The sequence below is a fragment of the Macaca thibetana genome, chromosome 15 (genome assembly GCF_024542745.1).
Source record: "Macaca thibetana thibetana isolate TM-01 chromosome 15, ASM2454274v1, whole genome shotgun sequence".
NCBI classification, from domain to species: Eukaryota; Metazoa; Chordata; class Mammalia; order Primates; family Cercopithecidae; genus Macaca; species Macaca thibetana.
The window spans coordinates 20,272,961-20,287,955 of NC_065592.1; the positions used below are offsets into that span (position 1 = coordinate 20,272,961).

Consider the following 14,995-nt stretch of genomic DNA (forward strand, 5'->3'; position numbering starts at 1 on the left):
CAACACATTGCCAACTTCAAAATGTACTACAAAGCTATAATGATCAAGAGATCATGGTACTGGCATAAAAACAGATATATAGGCCAATGGAACAGAATATAGAGCCCAAAAATAAATACACAGATTTACAGCTAATTGCTTTTCAGCAAAGGCACCAAGAACATTCCCTGGGTGAACAATAATATCTTCAATAACTCCTGATAGGAAAACTCGATATCCATATGCAGAAAAATGAAACTAGACTTTTGTCTCCCATCCTATGCAAAAATCAACTAACAATGGATTAAAGACTTGCTATGGTTTGGATATAATTTGTTTGTCCCCACAAAAACTCATGTTGAAATTTGATCATCAGTACAGTAGCGTTGAGGGTCCTAGTGGGAGGTATTTGGGTTGTGGGACTGAATTCCTCATAAATAACTTGATGCTATTCTCATGGCAGAGAGTTCACAAGACTGGATTAATTCTCATCAGAATGGATTCGTTGCTATGAGAGTGGGTTGTCATAATGCCAGGACATCTCTCAGGTTTTCCCCTCTTGCTACAGGCCCACTTTCCCTTTGACGCTCTCTCAGCTGTGTTGTGATGTAGCATAGTAACTCTCACCAGAAGCCAGGGCCATGCCCTTGAACTTAAGAGCCTCAGAACCATGACCTAAATAAACCTTTTCTTTTTCCCCCCCCAAAAAAAGTACTCGGTCTCGGGCATTCTTGTATAGCAACACAAAATGGACTAAGACAAGGCTTAAATGTGAGATCCAAATCTATAAAACTTCCAAAAGAAAACAAAGGAGCGTTCCTCCAGGACATTAATCTGGACTAAGACTTTATGGAGAAGACATCAAGCACAGCAGCAAAAGTAGAAATAGATAAATTGGATTATATATATTCTGCACAGCAAAGGAAACAATGAACAGAGTGAAGAAATTTCTTGAATAATGGGAAAAATATTTGCAAACTATTCTTCCAATAAGGGATTAATATCTAGAATAGACAAAGAACTAAAACAACTCAATAGCAACAAACAAATAAACAAACAAAAACTCTTACATAATTCAATCTGAAAATGAGCAAATGAACTGAATAGACATCTTTTAAAAGAACATATACAAATAGTTAACAGGTTCCTGAAAAAACGGTCAAGATCACTAATCATCAGAGAAATACAAATCAAAACCACTATGGAGTAACATCTTATCTCAGTTAGAATGGCAGAGAAAGGGGAACCCCTATATTGTTGGTGGGAATATAAATTTATAGTCATTATGAAAAATAGTATGGAGGTTTCTCAGAAAACTAGAGATAGAATTACCATATGATATCTCAATCTCGCTACTGGGAATATAGCCAAAAACAAATGGAAATCAGTATATTGAATAGATAACTGCCCTCCTATGTTTATCACAGCACTATTCAGAATAATCAAGATATATAATCAACCTAAGTGTTTATCAACAGGTAAATGGATAAGAAAATGTCATCTATATACACAATGGAATATTATTCACCCAGAAAAAAGAACAAAATTCTGTCATGTCACTAACAGCAACATGGAGGAGCTTAGAAGACATTACGTTAAGTGAAATAAGTCAGGCACAGAAAGAGAAATATCTCGCATATTTCTCATATTTAGAAGCTAAAAAGTTTAGTCTCATAGAAGTAGAGAGTAGAATAGTGGTTACCACAGTCTCATAGTTTAGGGTCTCATATTTAAGTCTTGTCTTAGTCCATCTGAAGTTGGGCAAGGGTGTGAATAGTCAGAGATTGGTTAACAGACACAAAATTAGAGCTAAATAGAAGGAAAAGTTTCTAGTGTTCTATAGTGCTATATGGCGCCATTAATTAACAGCAATTAGTTGTGTATTTTCAAATATCTAGAAGAGTGGCTTTTGAATGTCCCCAACACACACACACACAAAATAAATGTTTGAGGTAATACACATGCTAATTACTCTGATTTAATCGTTACACATTGAATACACACATCAAAATATCACACTGTACAACATAAGTACGTACATTTATTATGTCAATTAACATTTTTTTAAAACTCCAAAATAATTTAAAAAATAAGTTTCACATGTATAAAGAGCAAAATATGGGCATAAAGTCATAAACTGAATAATGGTAGAATAAGGTAGAAGGTAATTCATAAAAATAAACCTAGTTTGCCAAAGCCTTCTTATAGAAGTCACAATACCCAGTAGAAACAGAGAAAAACACAAACTGACCGATGTGTGTATGTGTGTGTGTGTGTGAGAGAGAGAGAGTTGCACACACATTTGTGTTGATTAACAGTAGGGATACATTCTGAGAAATGCATCATTAGGAGAGATTTTATCATTGCGTGAATCTCAAAGAGTGTACTTACACAAACTTAGTGTGGCCTACTACACCTCTAGGCTATATGATATAGCCAATTGTTCCTAGGCCACAAACCTGTACAGCATGTTATTGTACTGAATACTGTAGGCAATTGTAACACACTGGTAAGTATCTGTGTATCTAAACATACCTTACCATAGAAAAGGCACAGTAAAATATAAAAGATTAAAAATTGGTACACCTGTATAGGCACTTACCATAAATGGAGCTTGGAGAACTGGAAGTTGTTCTGGGTGAGTTAATGAGGGAGTGGAAAGTGAATGTGAAGAGGTAGGACATTACTATACACTACCATAGACTTTATAAACACTATATACTTAGGCTACCCAATTTATTTTTATATTTGAATTTCTTCAATAATAAATTCACTTTAGTTTACTGTAACTTTCCTATTTCAGAAACTTTTAAACTTTCTGAACTTTCTTACTCTTTTTGTAGTAATGTAAAAGAGGTAGCTTAAAACACAAACATATTGTACAGCTGTACAAAAATATTTTTCTTTATATCCTTATTTTATACACTTTTTCTATTTTAAATGCTTTTCACTTTTCAAACTTTTTTGTTAGAAACTAAGACACAAACATACACATTCATGTAGTTCTACATAGGGTCAGGATCATTATTATCACTGTCTTCCTCCTCCACATCTTGTCCCACTGGAAGGTCTTCAGGGGGAATGATGCACATGGAGCTGTCACCTCCTGTAACAATGCCTTCTTCTGGAATACCTCTTGAAGGACCTGCCTGAGGCCATTTTACAATTAACTTTACATATATGTAAGATGTAGAAGGACACTTTAAAATATGATTAAAAATATAATAACAGTAAATACATCAACCAGTAACATAGTCATTTATTATCATTATAAAGTATTATGTACTGTATATAATTGTATGTGCTTTACATTTGTATAAGTTTTCTTACACCAGGTTCACCACAAATACCTGAGTAATGCATTGCACAATGACATTATAATGGCTAAGATGTCACTGGGCAATAAGAGCTTTTCAGTTCCATCATAATCTTACAGGACCACTGTTGGTCCATTGTTGATGAAAATGTTGTTATGTGGAACATGATTTATACATGTCTACATAGAAATATATAGAGATATATAAAACATATATATATATGAGAGAGAAACAGTTACAACAAATTTAACAGACAAAAGGTTTGAATACAAAACATATAAATAGTTTTTACAGTCATGATCACAAGGCAAACAACCCATTTGATTAATTAGTGAAAGCTGTAAGCCAGCAAATTAAAAAATGGCTAATTAATACATGGAAAACTAACCCCATTCACAATTAAACAAATTAAAACTGAGGCACAATTGAAATAATAGTTTTCATTAAGTCAAACAGGCTTGTATGTTGCATCTGTATCTGCCAGGTAGATGATGCCTGTCAAACATGTATACACTGACCTTTGGTTAATTCCTGCAGCCAATACTGACAAATGTTCTATGGTTTTTGTCAGTTCCTTGTACTTAGTGGGTAGGCAGGAGGCTAACCCACATTTCATTAGGAAGAATCCTAAAGGAGATTATCACTGCCTTTCTGCCCCAGAACACAAACAAGGAGGGTAACTAGATTGATTTTCTGTTGTGAGTATAATGAGTGAACCCAAACTTAGTGGTTTAAAGAATACAAATTTGTTATCTTACAATTCTGTAGTTGAGAAGTCTGATATGGATCGCACTGGGCTAAAAGCAAGACACTGGCAGGGCTGCACTACACTCTGGAGGCTCTATGGAAGCATCTGTCTTTGCCCACTCCTTGGTTCATAACCCTTTCCCCCATCTTCATAGTATCTCCCTGATTACTCTTCTGTAAACATGGTTCTCTCCGATCACAGCTTGGAAAGGTTTTCTGCTCTTAAGGATTCACACAGTTAGACTGAACATACCTGTACTATGCAGGATAATCTCCCCATCTAAAGATTATTAACCACAATCACATTTGCAATCTTTCTTTTGTCTTGTACAGTAACATTCACAGGTTTTGGGGATTAGGGCATGGACACTTTCTGGGAACCATCTTGCCTACCACAGCTGAGCTACTTGCAGGCTCAGTAGGGTTTCTACTCTGTTTGAGTTGTATCACCTACAAAAAGACTTATTGTGAAGGATTTAAGACCAACAAAATTTGCCCCTATAGTGAAGAGAACACTGTTAAGTCTTCAGGAGATTAAGTTTATTATTTGATATGGTTTAGTTCTATATCCCCACCTAAATCTCATGTTGAATTGTAGTTGCCATCATTGGAGGATAGACCTGGTGAGAGGTGATTGGCTCATGGAGGCAGACATCCCCCTTGTTGTTCGCATGATAGTGAGTGAGTTGTCACCAGATATGATCATTTAAAAGTGTGTAGCACTTAGGCTGGGTGTGGTGGCTCACACCTGTAATCCTAGCACTTTGAGAGGCCGAGGTGGGTGGATCATCTGAGGTTGGGAGTTTGTGACCAGGATCATCTGAGGTTGGGAGTTCATGACCAGCCTGACCAACATTTGGAAACCCTGTCTCTACTAAAAATACATAATTAGCTGGGCATGGTGGCTTATGCCTGTAATCCCAGCTACTCAGGAGGATGAGGCAGGAGAATTGCTTGAACCCAGGAGGCAGAAGTTGCAGTGAGCGGAGATCATGCTGCTGCACTCCAGCCGGGGCAACAAGAGTGAAACTCGGTCTAAAAAAATAAAAAATAAAAAAATTTGTAGCACTTCTCCCTTTGCTCTCTCTCCTGCTGGCCATGAGAAAGCATACCTGCTTCCCCTGTTGCGGGAAGTCCGGGATCCCAAATGGAGGGACCAGCTGGAGCTGCAGCAGAGGAACATAAATTGTGAAGACTTCATGGACATCTATCAGTTCCCAAATAATACTTTCATAATTTTTTATGCCTGTCTTTAATCTCTTAATCCTGTTATCTTTGTAAACTGAGGATGTACGTCACCTCAGGACCACTGTGATAATTGTGTTAACTATACAAATTGGTTGTAAAACGTGTGTGTTTGAACAATATGAAATCAGTGCATCTTGAAAAAGAACAGAATAACAGCTATTTTTAGGGAACAAGGGAAGACAACCATAAGTTCTGACTGCCTGCAGGATCGGGCAAAAAGAGCCATATGTTTCTTCTTGCCGAGAGTCTATAATGGACGTGCAAGTAGGAGAGATATTGCTAAATTCTTTTCCTAGCAAGGAATGTTAATATTAATACCCTGGGAAAGGAATGCATTCCTTGCGGGGAGGTCTATTAATGGCCACTCTGGGAATGTCTGTCTTGTGCTGTTGAGATAAGGACTGAGATATGCCCTGGTGTCCTGCAGTACCCTCAGGCTTACCAGTGTTGGGAAACTCCACCCTGGTAAATTTGTGGTCAGACCAGTTCTCTGCTCTCAATCCCTGTTTTCTGTTGTTTAAGATGTTTATCAAGACAATACGTGCACCACTGTATTGTACTGTATTGTAATGATAAACCCTTATCAGTAGTTCTGCTTTTGTCCTTTGCCTTGTGATCTTTGTTGGACCCTTATCAGTAGTTCTGCGTTTGCCCTTTGTCCTGTTCCCTCAGAAGCATGTGATCCTTTTTAGACCCTTATTAGTAATTCTGCTTTTTGCCCTTTGAAGCATGTGATCTTTGTACCTACTGTATGTTCTTACATCCCCTCCCCTTTTTAAAACCCTTAATAAAAACTTGGTGGTTTGAGGCTCAGGCAGGCATCATGGTCCTACCGATATGTGATGTCACCCCCAGTGGCCCAGCTGTAAAATTCCTCTCTTTGTACTGTCTCTTGTTATTTCTCAGCTGTCTGACACTTATGGAAAATAGAAAGAACCTACATTGAAATATTGGGGGTAGGTTCCCCCAGTATTCCCCTTTGCCTTCTACCATGATTTGTAAGTTTCCTAAGGCCTCCCCAGCCATGCTTCCTGTATAACCTGTGGAACTGTAAGTAAATTAAACCTCTTTTCTTCTAATTGCCTAGTCTCAAGTATGTCTTTATAGCAGTATGAGAATGGACTAATATGGTATTCTTTACTAAATTAAAAGAACTCATATTCTTTGTTTGTGCCTACTGACATCATTCATCATAATAGTCCTGTGACAACCATCCAATCCGTTATTAGAAAAAAATCTCAAAAATTGATGGCATTGTGTGTTGTGAAATATTTGGAGACATGGTACTTCTCTATAATGTTGGTGAGTTTGTAAATTGGATCAGGCTTTTTTTCTTTCTTCTTTTTAATTTTGTTTGAAGGCAGTGTGGCAGTTATCTGTCAAAATTTCAAAAACATGAATACTCTTCGACCCAGCAGTTTCTTAGGTGTCTATCCTATAGAAAACATTCTCACATTACACAAAGACAGGTACAAACTTCAACACTGGGTTTGTTAAGGCATATCTGGAAGAATTTCCATGATCATTAACAGAGCAAATGTTAAACATATTCTGGTAGATTCACACTTTGGAATATGAGACAGATTTTAAAAGGATGAAATAGATCTACATAGACTAAAATAAGAAGATAATGAAGACATAGCAAAGTAAAAGAGCAAGCTACGGTATGAGAAAATATGATCATGTGTGTGTAATTCATGCATATATATAAAGTCATGAAAATATTTGGAAATACATAAGCAAAATTTTAACAATGATTTCCTTTGAGGGGGCATTGGTATGAACTTGGGTGTGAGGGCTTTGAAAGTAGTCTTTTATTTTTACTTATAATTTTAAAATTGTATCATAAAATGTATTTAAAATGAAATAATTTTAAAATGACCAAATGAAAGAAATAAACCCCTGATTATTCCCATTCTTTTGATGACTCTATAATTGCATATTCTCCCTAAATCAATGAATCATCAAAAGATTGAATCCAGTTGGTCTTACTCCAAGGCTAAGCATTATTATTCCAATTTTTCAGACAGTGTTATGAATTAACTTTTTAAATAACCCACAGCTACTTAGTAGCAAAATCAGAATTGGAAGAGTCATTGCTCAGTTCATTCATAGCCTATCTAGTTACAGCATAGCTGGGAAGGGGCAGAAGCAGGTTTCTGGATACTTTTCTGAACCACTCTCTTGGAAGTGTAGTCCCCCGTTCTTCATTTTGTAGCCATGTCCTTCACCATACACATTTGTACTTTCTCTCACAAAAGGCAAGTGCATCTCTCTGCCTCTTGACTTTGAACTTGGCCATGTGATTTGATTTGGCCAATGGGATGTCAGTAAACATTATATAATCAGGGGCTTAAAATGTGCTTTTTCAATGGGGTTTGTCCCCTAGAGCTTCTGTCATCTTCAGGAGCAGAGTTTTCCTCATGCAACTGATGTCCCTGGGCTCCAGAATAAACACAAGTGGAACACAGGCACTCCAAGTAACCAACAGAGATGCTGCCTGAAGAAGAGTCCCCTCAGCTGAACTGCAGATCCATGAGCTAATGGTTATTCTTTTATGCTCCTGAGTTTCGAACTTTTCTTGAAAGTTTAATAAATGGTCTTTTCGTTAGTCAGGGTTCAACCAGAGAAGCAGAACTACTGATTACGCACATGCACACAAACAAATACAGGTTCATCACACAAACTTATACCTATATATAAAATTCCTGTTACTGGCTTTTGGCCTTTTGCAATTATGAGAGCTGGTTAAGTGTGTCTGTAAGTCCATTGTCTCTGCATCAAATGCTAGATGGAGCTCAAAGCTCAAAGGGCTGGAAGTCAGAAAGGTAAGATAGATGTAAATCTTGGAGGTTGAGGGCAGACTCAATCCACAAGCATCAGCTGAAACCCCATGAGGATGGACTGAAACTTGTTGCTTCTGGCCTTGGTGATGTAGGTATTCTACAGACACCATACATATCACTTGTCATAGAGTTAAACATAGCACCTGACCCAGCAGTGGTAGAAGCTGAAGGAGGACCCAGGGAAAAATAGAGCAGTTGCAAGCCCAGCTGCTACTTCAAGTCAATTAGGTGAGACAGCTTGTCAGTAATAACATATGTGAGGTATTAAATGGCTACTGGTCCACCCTCCAGAACTTTGCAGGGCTCTTCCTTATGGTGCAGCCTAACCAGAAACATAAAAAAGGGAATTCTGGGAAATGTAGTTCAGCCTACCTACATAGACCCATTATAAAGTCATTATAGCTTCTGATATTCCAATTTAACAGGTAAAGAAATAATGTCCCCAGAGAGTGTGTGGGACCTGATCAATATCTCATAGCTGGTAACTGGTAGAATTGGAACTCGAATCCATCTGTCTGATTTCTGGCCCCTGTGTGATCCCCATTCTACATATTGTAAGTAAATCTTTCATGTCATTTTTTACATATGATGACAGCTTCTCCTGAAGCTGGAGAGATTCATCATGAGTGGGAGCAGGGAAGGCTCATTGAGAGGCATGAGGCATTTAGAGGAAGGTCAACCTAGGTGGAGTCCAGGAAAGCAGGTGTCATGGGACAGCCTGAGATCAGGAGGTCCTTGAGAAAAGAGTCATATATATGGAGAATACACCCCCAGGGTTTGTTCCTGTGTTTCATTATTGTGCGTTGTTTTATTTATTTTGGCTGATAAACATTATGAAACAGGCAGGCAGGTGGAATGCAACAGACTGAAACAATCAAGCAGACATTGGGGCAAGACCTGAAAACCTCCCCAGGAGTGGGGAAGCACTAGAGAGGAAGGACAAGAGAAGACAATCTGAAGCAGCAGGAAAGATACATTGTGCAGTAGAGCGTTGGGCAGTCTACCGCTAGCCCATGCTATGCTTTAACAAGGGCTCCCCGTGAGTGTGGCATGGGGAGTCTATGGCAATTTCTTGAGAGCCAGATAGATGGACAGGACAAGAGTTAGAAAGTGACAGCACCCTGGCCACAGCATGAAGGTTCAGGAATAGAAATCTCATCAGCAAGTGAAGAGACGGGGAGAAAGAACTGGTACCGATGCTTCTGATGTCCTGAGGGGATGATTACCACTGCAGGGCAGACTGTATCCTCCAAGAGGATGTGGATATCTTAAGTATTCTGGTTACCATAACAACACTAGCCTGGCACCCTGCATGACAGATGACAGTAGTCATTTAAAAAGCACCTATGGGCCAGGTACAGTGGCTCACGTCTGTAATCCCAGCACTTTGGGAGGTTGAGGCGGCCAGATCACCTGAGGTCAGGAGTTCAAAACCAGCCTGGCCAACATGGTGAAACCCCATCTCTACTAAACATACAAAAATTAGCAGGGCATGGTGGCGGGCGCCTGTGATCCCAGCTACTCAGGAGCCTGAGAGAGGAGAATCACTTGAACCCGAGAGGCAGAGATTGCAGTGAGCTGAGATCGGGGGTCACTACACTCCAGCCTGGGTGACAGAGCGAGCCTCCATCTCAAAAAATATACATTAATTAATTAAAAAGAAAAGAAAGAAAAAGCACCTATGAATGACTGAATGCATATCACAGGCCTTGGTGAAAATGAGCTTCAGATTCAAAATCTCATCTCCATCATTAACTTGTCATAAAAACTTGGCACTTTATGTAATCTGCCTTGGCCTCAGTTTCTTTATCAATAATATGGTAATAATAATATCATTTACCTTACAGGTAAAAGACAAAAATATAAATGATAGAAGTTATATACAAGATCTGGTTTATAAAAAATTAGGGTCCCAGGAGTGTTAGTTTTCTGTTATTCTGGTTCGAATCTCAAGTCAGGGTCAGGAATATAATCAAGCATTACAGTTATTAAAACTAGGGTCTCGAGCACGGGTCTGGCTGCATGAAAAGCACTAGGGAAAAAGGTGAAAGAAGAACCAGTGAGAGCATCAAGTTGCCCTTGACATTCCTGAAGGTTAATCAATGACTCATATAAATTCTCCATCAACTCACCCCTAGGACGGGCTGGCCCTATAGAGGAGGTTTTGGACCTATAAGGCAGGTCTGTGCCAGTTGCACACTCCAGAGCTGTCTGTCTCTGAGAGCCAAGGCCCGAGGGGAGGCAGTGGCAGGATGAGTGCTGGATGATGCAGTGGGGCTCTGAGCAGAGAGCAGCTAAAAGACTGCCCAGTGATTTACAGCCTTTAAATGGCTCTACCCTTCTGCAAAACTCTTAATTTAATAGACAAACATCTTGGAATAAGGGCTCACTAGAGAGAACTGATGGGATAAATGTTGGAAGATTAAAGACCTACAGAGGGGAGTGCATAACTCAATTATGAAAATGGTAAAGAACTTTTCCAGCAGGAAGCTTCCCCACTCCCTATCCAAGTGGCAAACTTGAGAAAAGCCACCAACAAAGAATCTAAGATATTGACTGTTTCAGGAAAACAGCCACCACCCTTGAAAGAGACCTTAATTGCTGCATTGTCTAGCATTTTTTACCCACATGTTATGCAGATGGGAAACTGAGTTGGAAGAAAGTGGAGTGTCTCAAGTCCTTCTTGATCCTGAAGTGGATTAGGTGCCGCTGTTGCTGCTCTTGTTGATTCTAGAACTGTAGCCAGACATGGGACTGGAGGATGAGCGAAAGATGCTTCCCGAGTCCGGAGATCCTGAGGAGGAGGAAGAGGAAGAGGAGGAATTAGTGGATCCCCTAACAACAGTGAGAGAGCAATGCGAGCAGTTGGAGAAATGTGTAAAGGCCCGGGAGCGGCTAGAGCTCTGTGATGAGCGTGTATCCTCTCGATCACATACAGAAGAGGATTGCACGGAGGAGCTCTTAGACTTCTTGTATGCAAGGGACCATTGCATGGCCCACAAACTCTTTAACAACTTGAAATAAGTGTGTGGACTTATTCACCCCAGCCTTCATCTTCTGGGCATCAGAATATTTCCTTATGGTTTTGGATTTACCATTTGTTTCTTATTTGTGTAACTGTAAGTTCACATGAACCTCATGGATTTTGGCTTAGGCTGGTAGCTTCTATGTAATTCGCAGTGATTCCATCTTAATAAAATTCTGTGTTCTGTGATCTGCAAAAAAAAAAAAAGTGGGGTGTCTCAATAATGTGTGTCATTAGCAAAGTTAGTGCTAAGATTTTGGTGTCTAGGCTTCCCATTGATTCACAGTAGACAGTAAACTATTGGTTCCGACTCGCACACTCTTGTACCCTCAGTAAATAGCAAAGTGCTGGACACATAGGGGGTCCTCCATTAATATTCGGTGAATAAATGATGTGTCTGCAGGGCTTTCAGGACTATCCTCCTGGAAACTTACCATCTTCTTCTGCAAGGTGCCTGAGGTTATTGATTGCCTGGCAATTGAATGTTTAGATTCTCATTGCTTCAATGCTTGCTTTCCAGTCCTCACATCCCATTGCTTCTTTATTTCTCCCAATTCCAGCATTCTTTCTGTGACACAGACATTAGACTGACCTGAACATTGAAGTAAAAGAATCAAAGGAGACGTGGGTTGACTCAGATAAGGTAGTGAGGTGAAAGATCATAAGCGAATCACTTAAGTTGGCTAAGAGTTGAATGGATGTGGGGTTGGGGGATGACCAAGGCTATGCACTTGATGTTGTCAACCTAATTTTTCAATCTAAACATTAGTGTGTGGACTACAGATAAAATGCCAGAACTGGCTGGCATGAGAAAACAAAAATGCTAAGGGGAACTAGATATCTTACACAAATGGAAAACCCAGACTAGGCTCTTTGGAGAGGGATCTGAGGGCTCTAGACCTGCCTTCACAGGGGTTTCTTTATTGGTCTTTAGGGAATTGTACTTTGAGTCTTGATCTGACAGTACTTTCTCTTGTAGTAACTATCGATTAACTGTAGCCAGTGTTTCAAACTATGTAAGAGTACCTACAGACACTTGTGTACAGTCGCAGTAGTGATATAACAAAGCTTAAGTCCTACATCTGATCTTTCCTGTGTACATGACCTAGAGCAATTTATGTAACCTTTTAAGTTTCAGTTTTATCTTTTATATAGTGGACATGACCATAGTATCAACTTCAATGGGTTTTGGGGAGACTTTGTTTTTAATTTTTATTTTTTCTTTATTTTGTTATTTTTTTCCTCAGCATTCTTGCAGGTTTTGGGGAGACTTTAATGAGACTTAGCATAATGCCTGGCCCACAGTGGATGTTCTCTGGGGAGTTAGTTCATCTCTCTCTCTCTCTCTCTCTCTCTTTCTCTCTCTGAGTGTGTGTGTGTGTGTGTGTGTGTGTGTGTGTGTTTTGAGGGGATGGATGCTTTATTTCTGTGTGCTGCTTCCTCATGCTCATCGAAACATCCTCAGAGGGCCATCAGTATCAGCCATCACCCTGCTCCTGTCTTCAGGGAAAGTATTTTATGTACCTTCTCAGTTTTAGAGTGCTTAGTCTCATTTTGAATACAGCTACACCTTCTGGTTTTTGACTTCCATTCAGAATTTAATTTACCTTTACAACTTTGTGTTCCCTTTCATCAACTTTTATATGGAGGATACTCTTATTTTTTCTCTGTGTAGTTTCCTTGATATTTTTTCTAAATTAGGTTTGGTAAACCTCTTTCTTGGTTTTGTTCACCTGAGAGGCATTTGTTGAACACCGGTTACATGCTAGATGTGATATCTTTTGTATGCTTCATAGTACCAAGTCTTCATACACTGTAGTGATTTTTGAAGATTAAAAAAGAAGTAACAGGCCAGGTGCGGTGGCTCACACCTATAATCCCAGCACTTTGGGAGGCTGAGGCAGGTGGATCACGAGGTCAGGAGATCAAGACCATCCTGGCCAACATGGTGAAACTCCATCTCTACTAGAAGTATGAAAATTAGCCAGACATGGTGGCACATGCCTGTAATCCCAGCTACTTGGGAGGCTGAAGTAGGAGAATCACTTGAACCAGGGAGTCAGCGGTTGCAATGAGCCGAGATACCACCACTGCACTCCAGCCTGGCAATAGAGCGAGATTCCCTCTCAAAAAATAAAAAATAAAAAAGGTAACAAAGATAACATAATTGCCCAGGGTGCAGTTACATTGTATATAAACTTCATTTGCAACCATAATTTGCAACATGCTAACTAACAGTAGGAGTACATGGAAGGTTTATTAATTGAATTTTCTATGGCATGAAGTTCAGAAAAACAGCCAGTACACTGAATAATAATCAGGATTCAACAACTTTTTGACTAATAAGAACACTGGATCAAATCTAAAAAGATAAAATTGAATAGGACAAATATCAAGTATTCACTTGGATTTAAAACTTCAACTCTATAAATAAGAGATGAGGAAAATATGGTTTGGAGAGAAGATAGGTTTAAAGTCTGAGGTTGTATTTCTATTTAAGTATGGCAGTGGCATGAGTCAACAATGAGCTCTGACTGGAACAAAAAGTGCTAATGCTATTACAGGCTGAACTAAGAGTTGTTTCATGCTTGATGGGGGAAAAATGATAACCTTACTCTAGTTAACCATGGTCCAACCACATCTGCAATTTGTGGTTCAATCACAGTATAAACTTGATGGTGACAAACCACCATGAGGCTAGAAGAAAAGGAAGAGCAAATCAGAAACAAAGAATGGTTGGGGAACCTTCTTAATCTTAGCCTGGAGAAAGAAAATGTTGGGAAAAGTATCTTGGTAGTGATCTGCAAACATCCAAACACTTGTAGAGAAGAACAGTGAATGTTAGAATAGTACAGTAGGTGGAAATTGCAGGAAGATATAGATTAGCTCAGGATCACTTCCTAAAAATTAAAGCTGCCTCCTCAAGAAATTAGCTGACATGTAGGTTCCCTCACTTCTTTGAGCACTCACACGTGGGATAACCATCAGAACCATCAGGTGGCACTGTTATAGAGGGAGTTGGAACTGCATTGTAACAAGTCGAAGATCATAACTTACACATTTTATATGCACAATAAATGTTTGTTGAATAAAGAATTAGTCAGATAGAATTGCTTCCTTGAATAACAAACGTGATTAACCAAAAAACAAATTTTCACTACATGGAGAAGTAAATTTTGAGAAGCTTGATTAAAATTCTAAAATTGGAAAAGGTATAAAGACTTAAAAAAGGAAGGTGCTCACCAAAGTTGAAGGTATGAAATAGACCATAAAGTTTAAAAGAAATAATACTAATTACTGACTTACATAGAGGATCTCAGAGTTTACAGCACACTTGGCCCCATGATTTCGGATCTAAATCTCACCAAAAGAAGTGTTATGAAAAGGTGTAATAGCACTCTTATTGTGCTCATTTAACATATGAGGTAACTAAGGTGCAGACAGAAAAATGGATTGGCCAGGATATAGAGCTGGATTTCAAAAGTAAGGATTTTTATTCCAAATTCTTTGTTTTGATTTTGTCTTTGTTTTTTTTTAATTATTTTTTATTATTATACTTTAAGTTCTAGGGTACATGTGCATAACGTGCAGGTTTGTTACATATGTATACTTGTGCCATGTTGCTGTGCTGCACCCATCAACTCGTCAGCACCCATCAACTCGTCATTACTACATCACACTAATAGGGGACAAAGGAAGGGAATAATCTGGAGAAGTAGAGAAGTTATTACTTTAAACGTGGTGCAGGCTAAAAATATAAGAAGTTGCAAGTCTTGTTTTTAATAAAAATGAGAGTATCATTTTAAGAAAGAAAAGCTCAAAGGCCATGAGGA

The 14,995-nt window shown here is 38.9% G+C and overlaps 1 protein-coding gene across 1 annotated transcript; it reads left to right on the plus strand.

The window, feature by feature from the left end:
- The first annotated feature begins 10,816 nt into the window (after positions 1 to 10,816).
- Positions 10,817 to 11,348, plus strand: LOC126937178 (cytochrome b-c1 complex subunit 6, mitochondrial-like). Its single transcript, XM_050760528.1, has one exon. The coding sequence runs from the start codon at positions 10,886 to 10,888 to the stop codon at positions 11,159 to 11,161; it is 276 nt and encodes a 91-aa protein (XP_050616485.1). The 5' UTR covers positions 10,817 to 10,885; the 3' UTR covers positions 11,162 to 11,348.
- Positions 11,349 to 14,995: the final 3,647 nt, after the last annotated feature.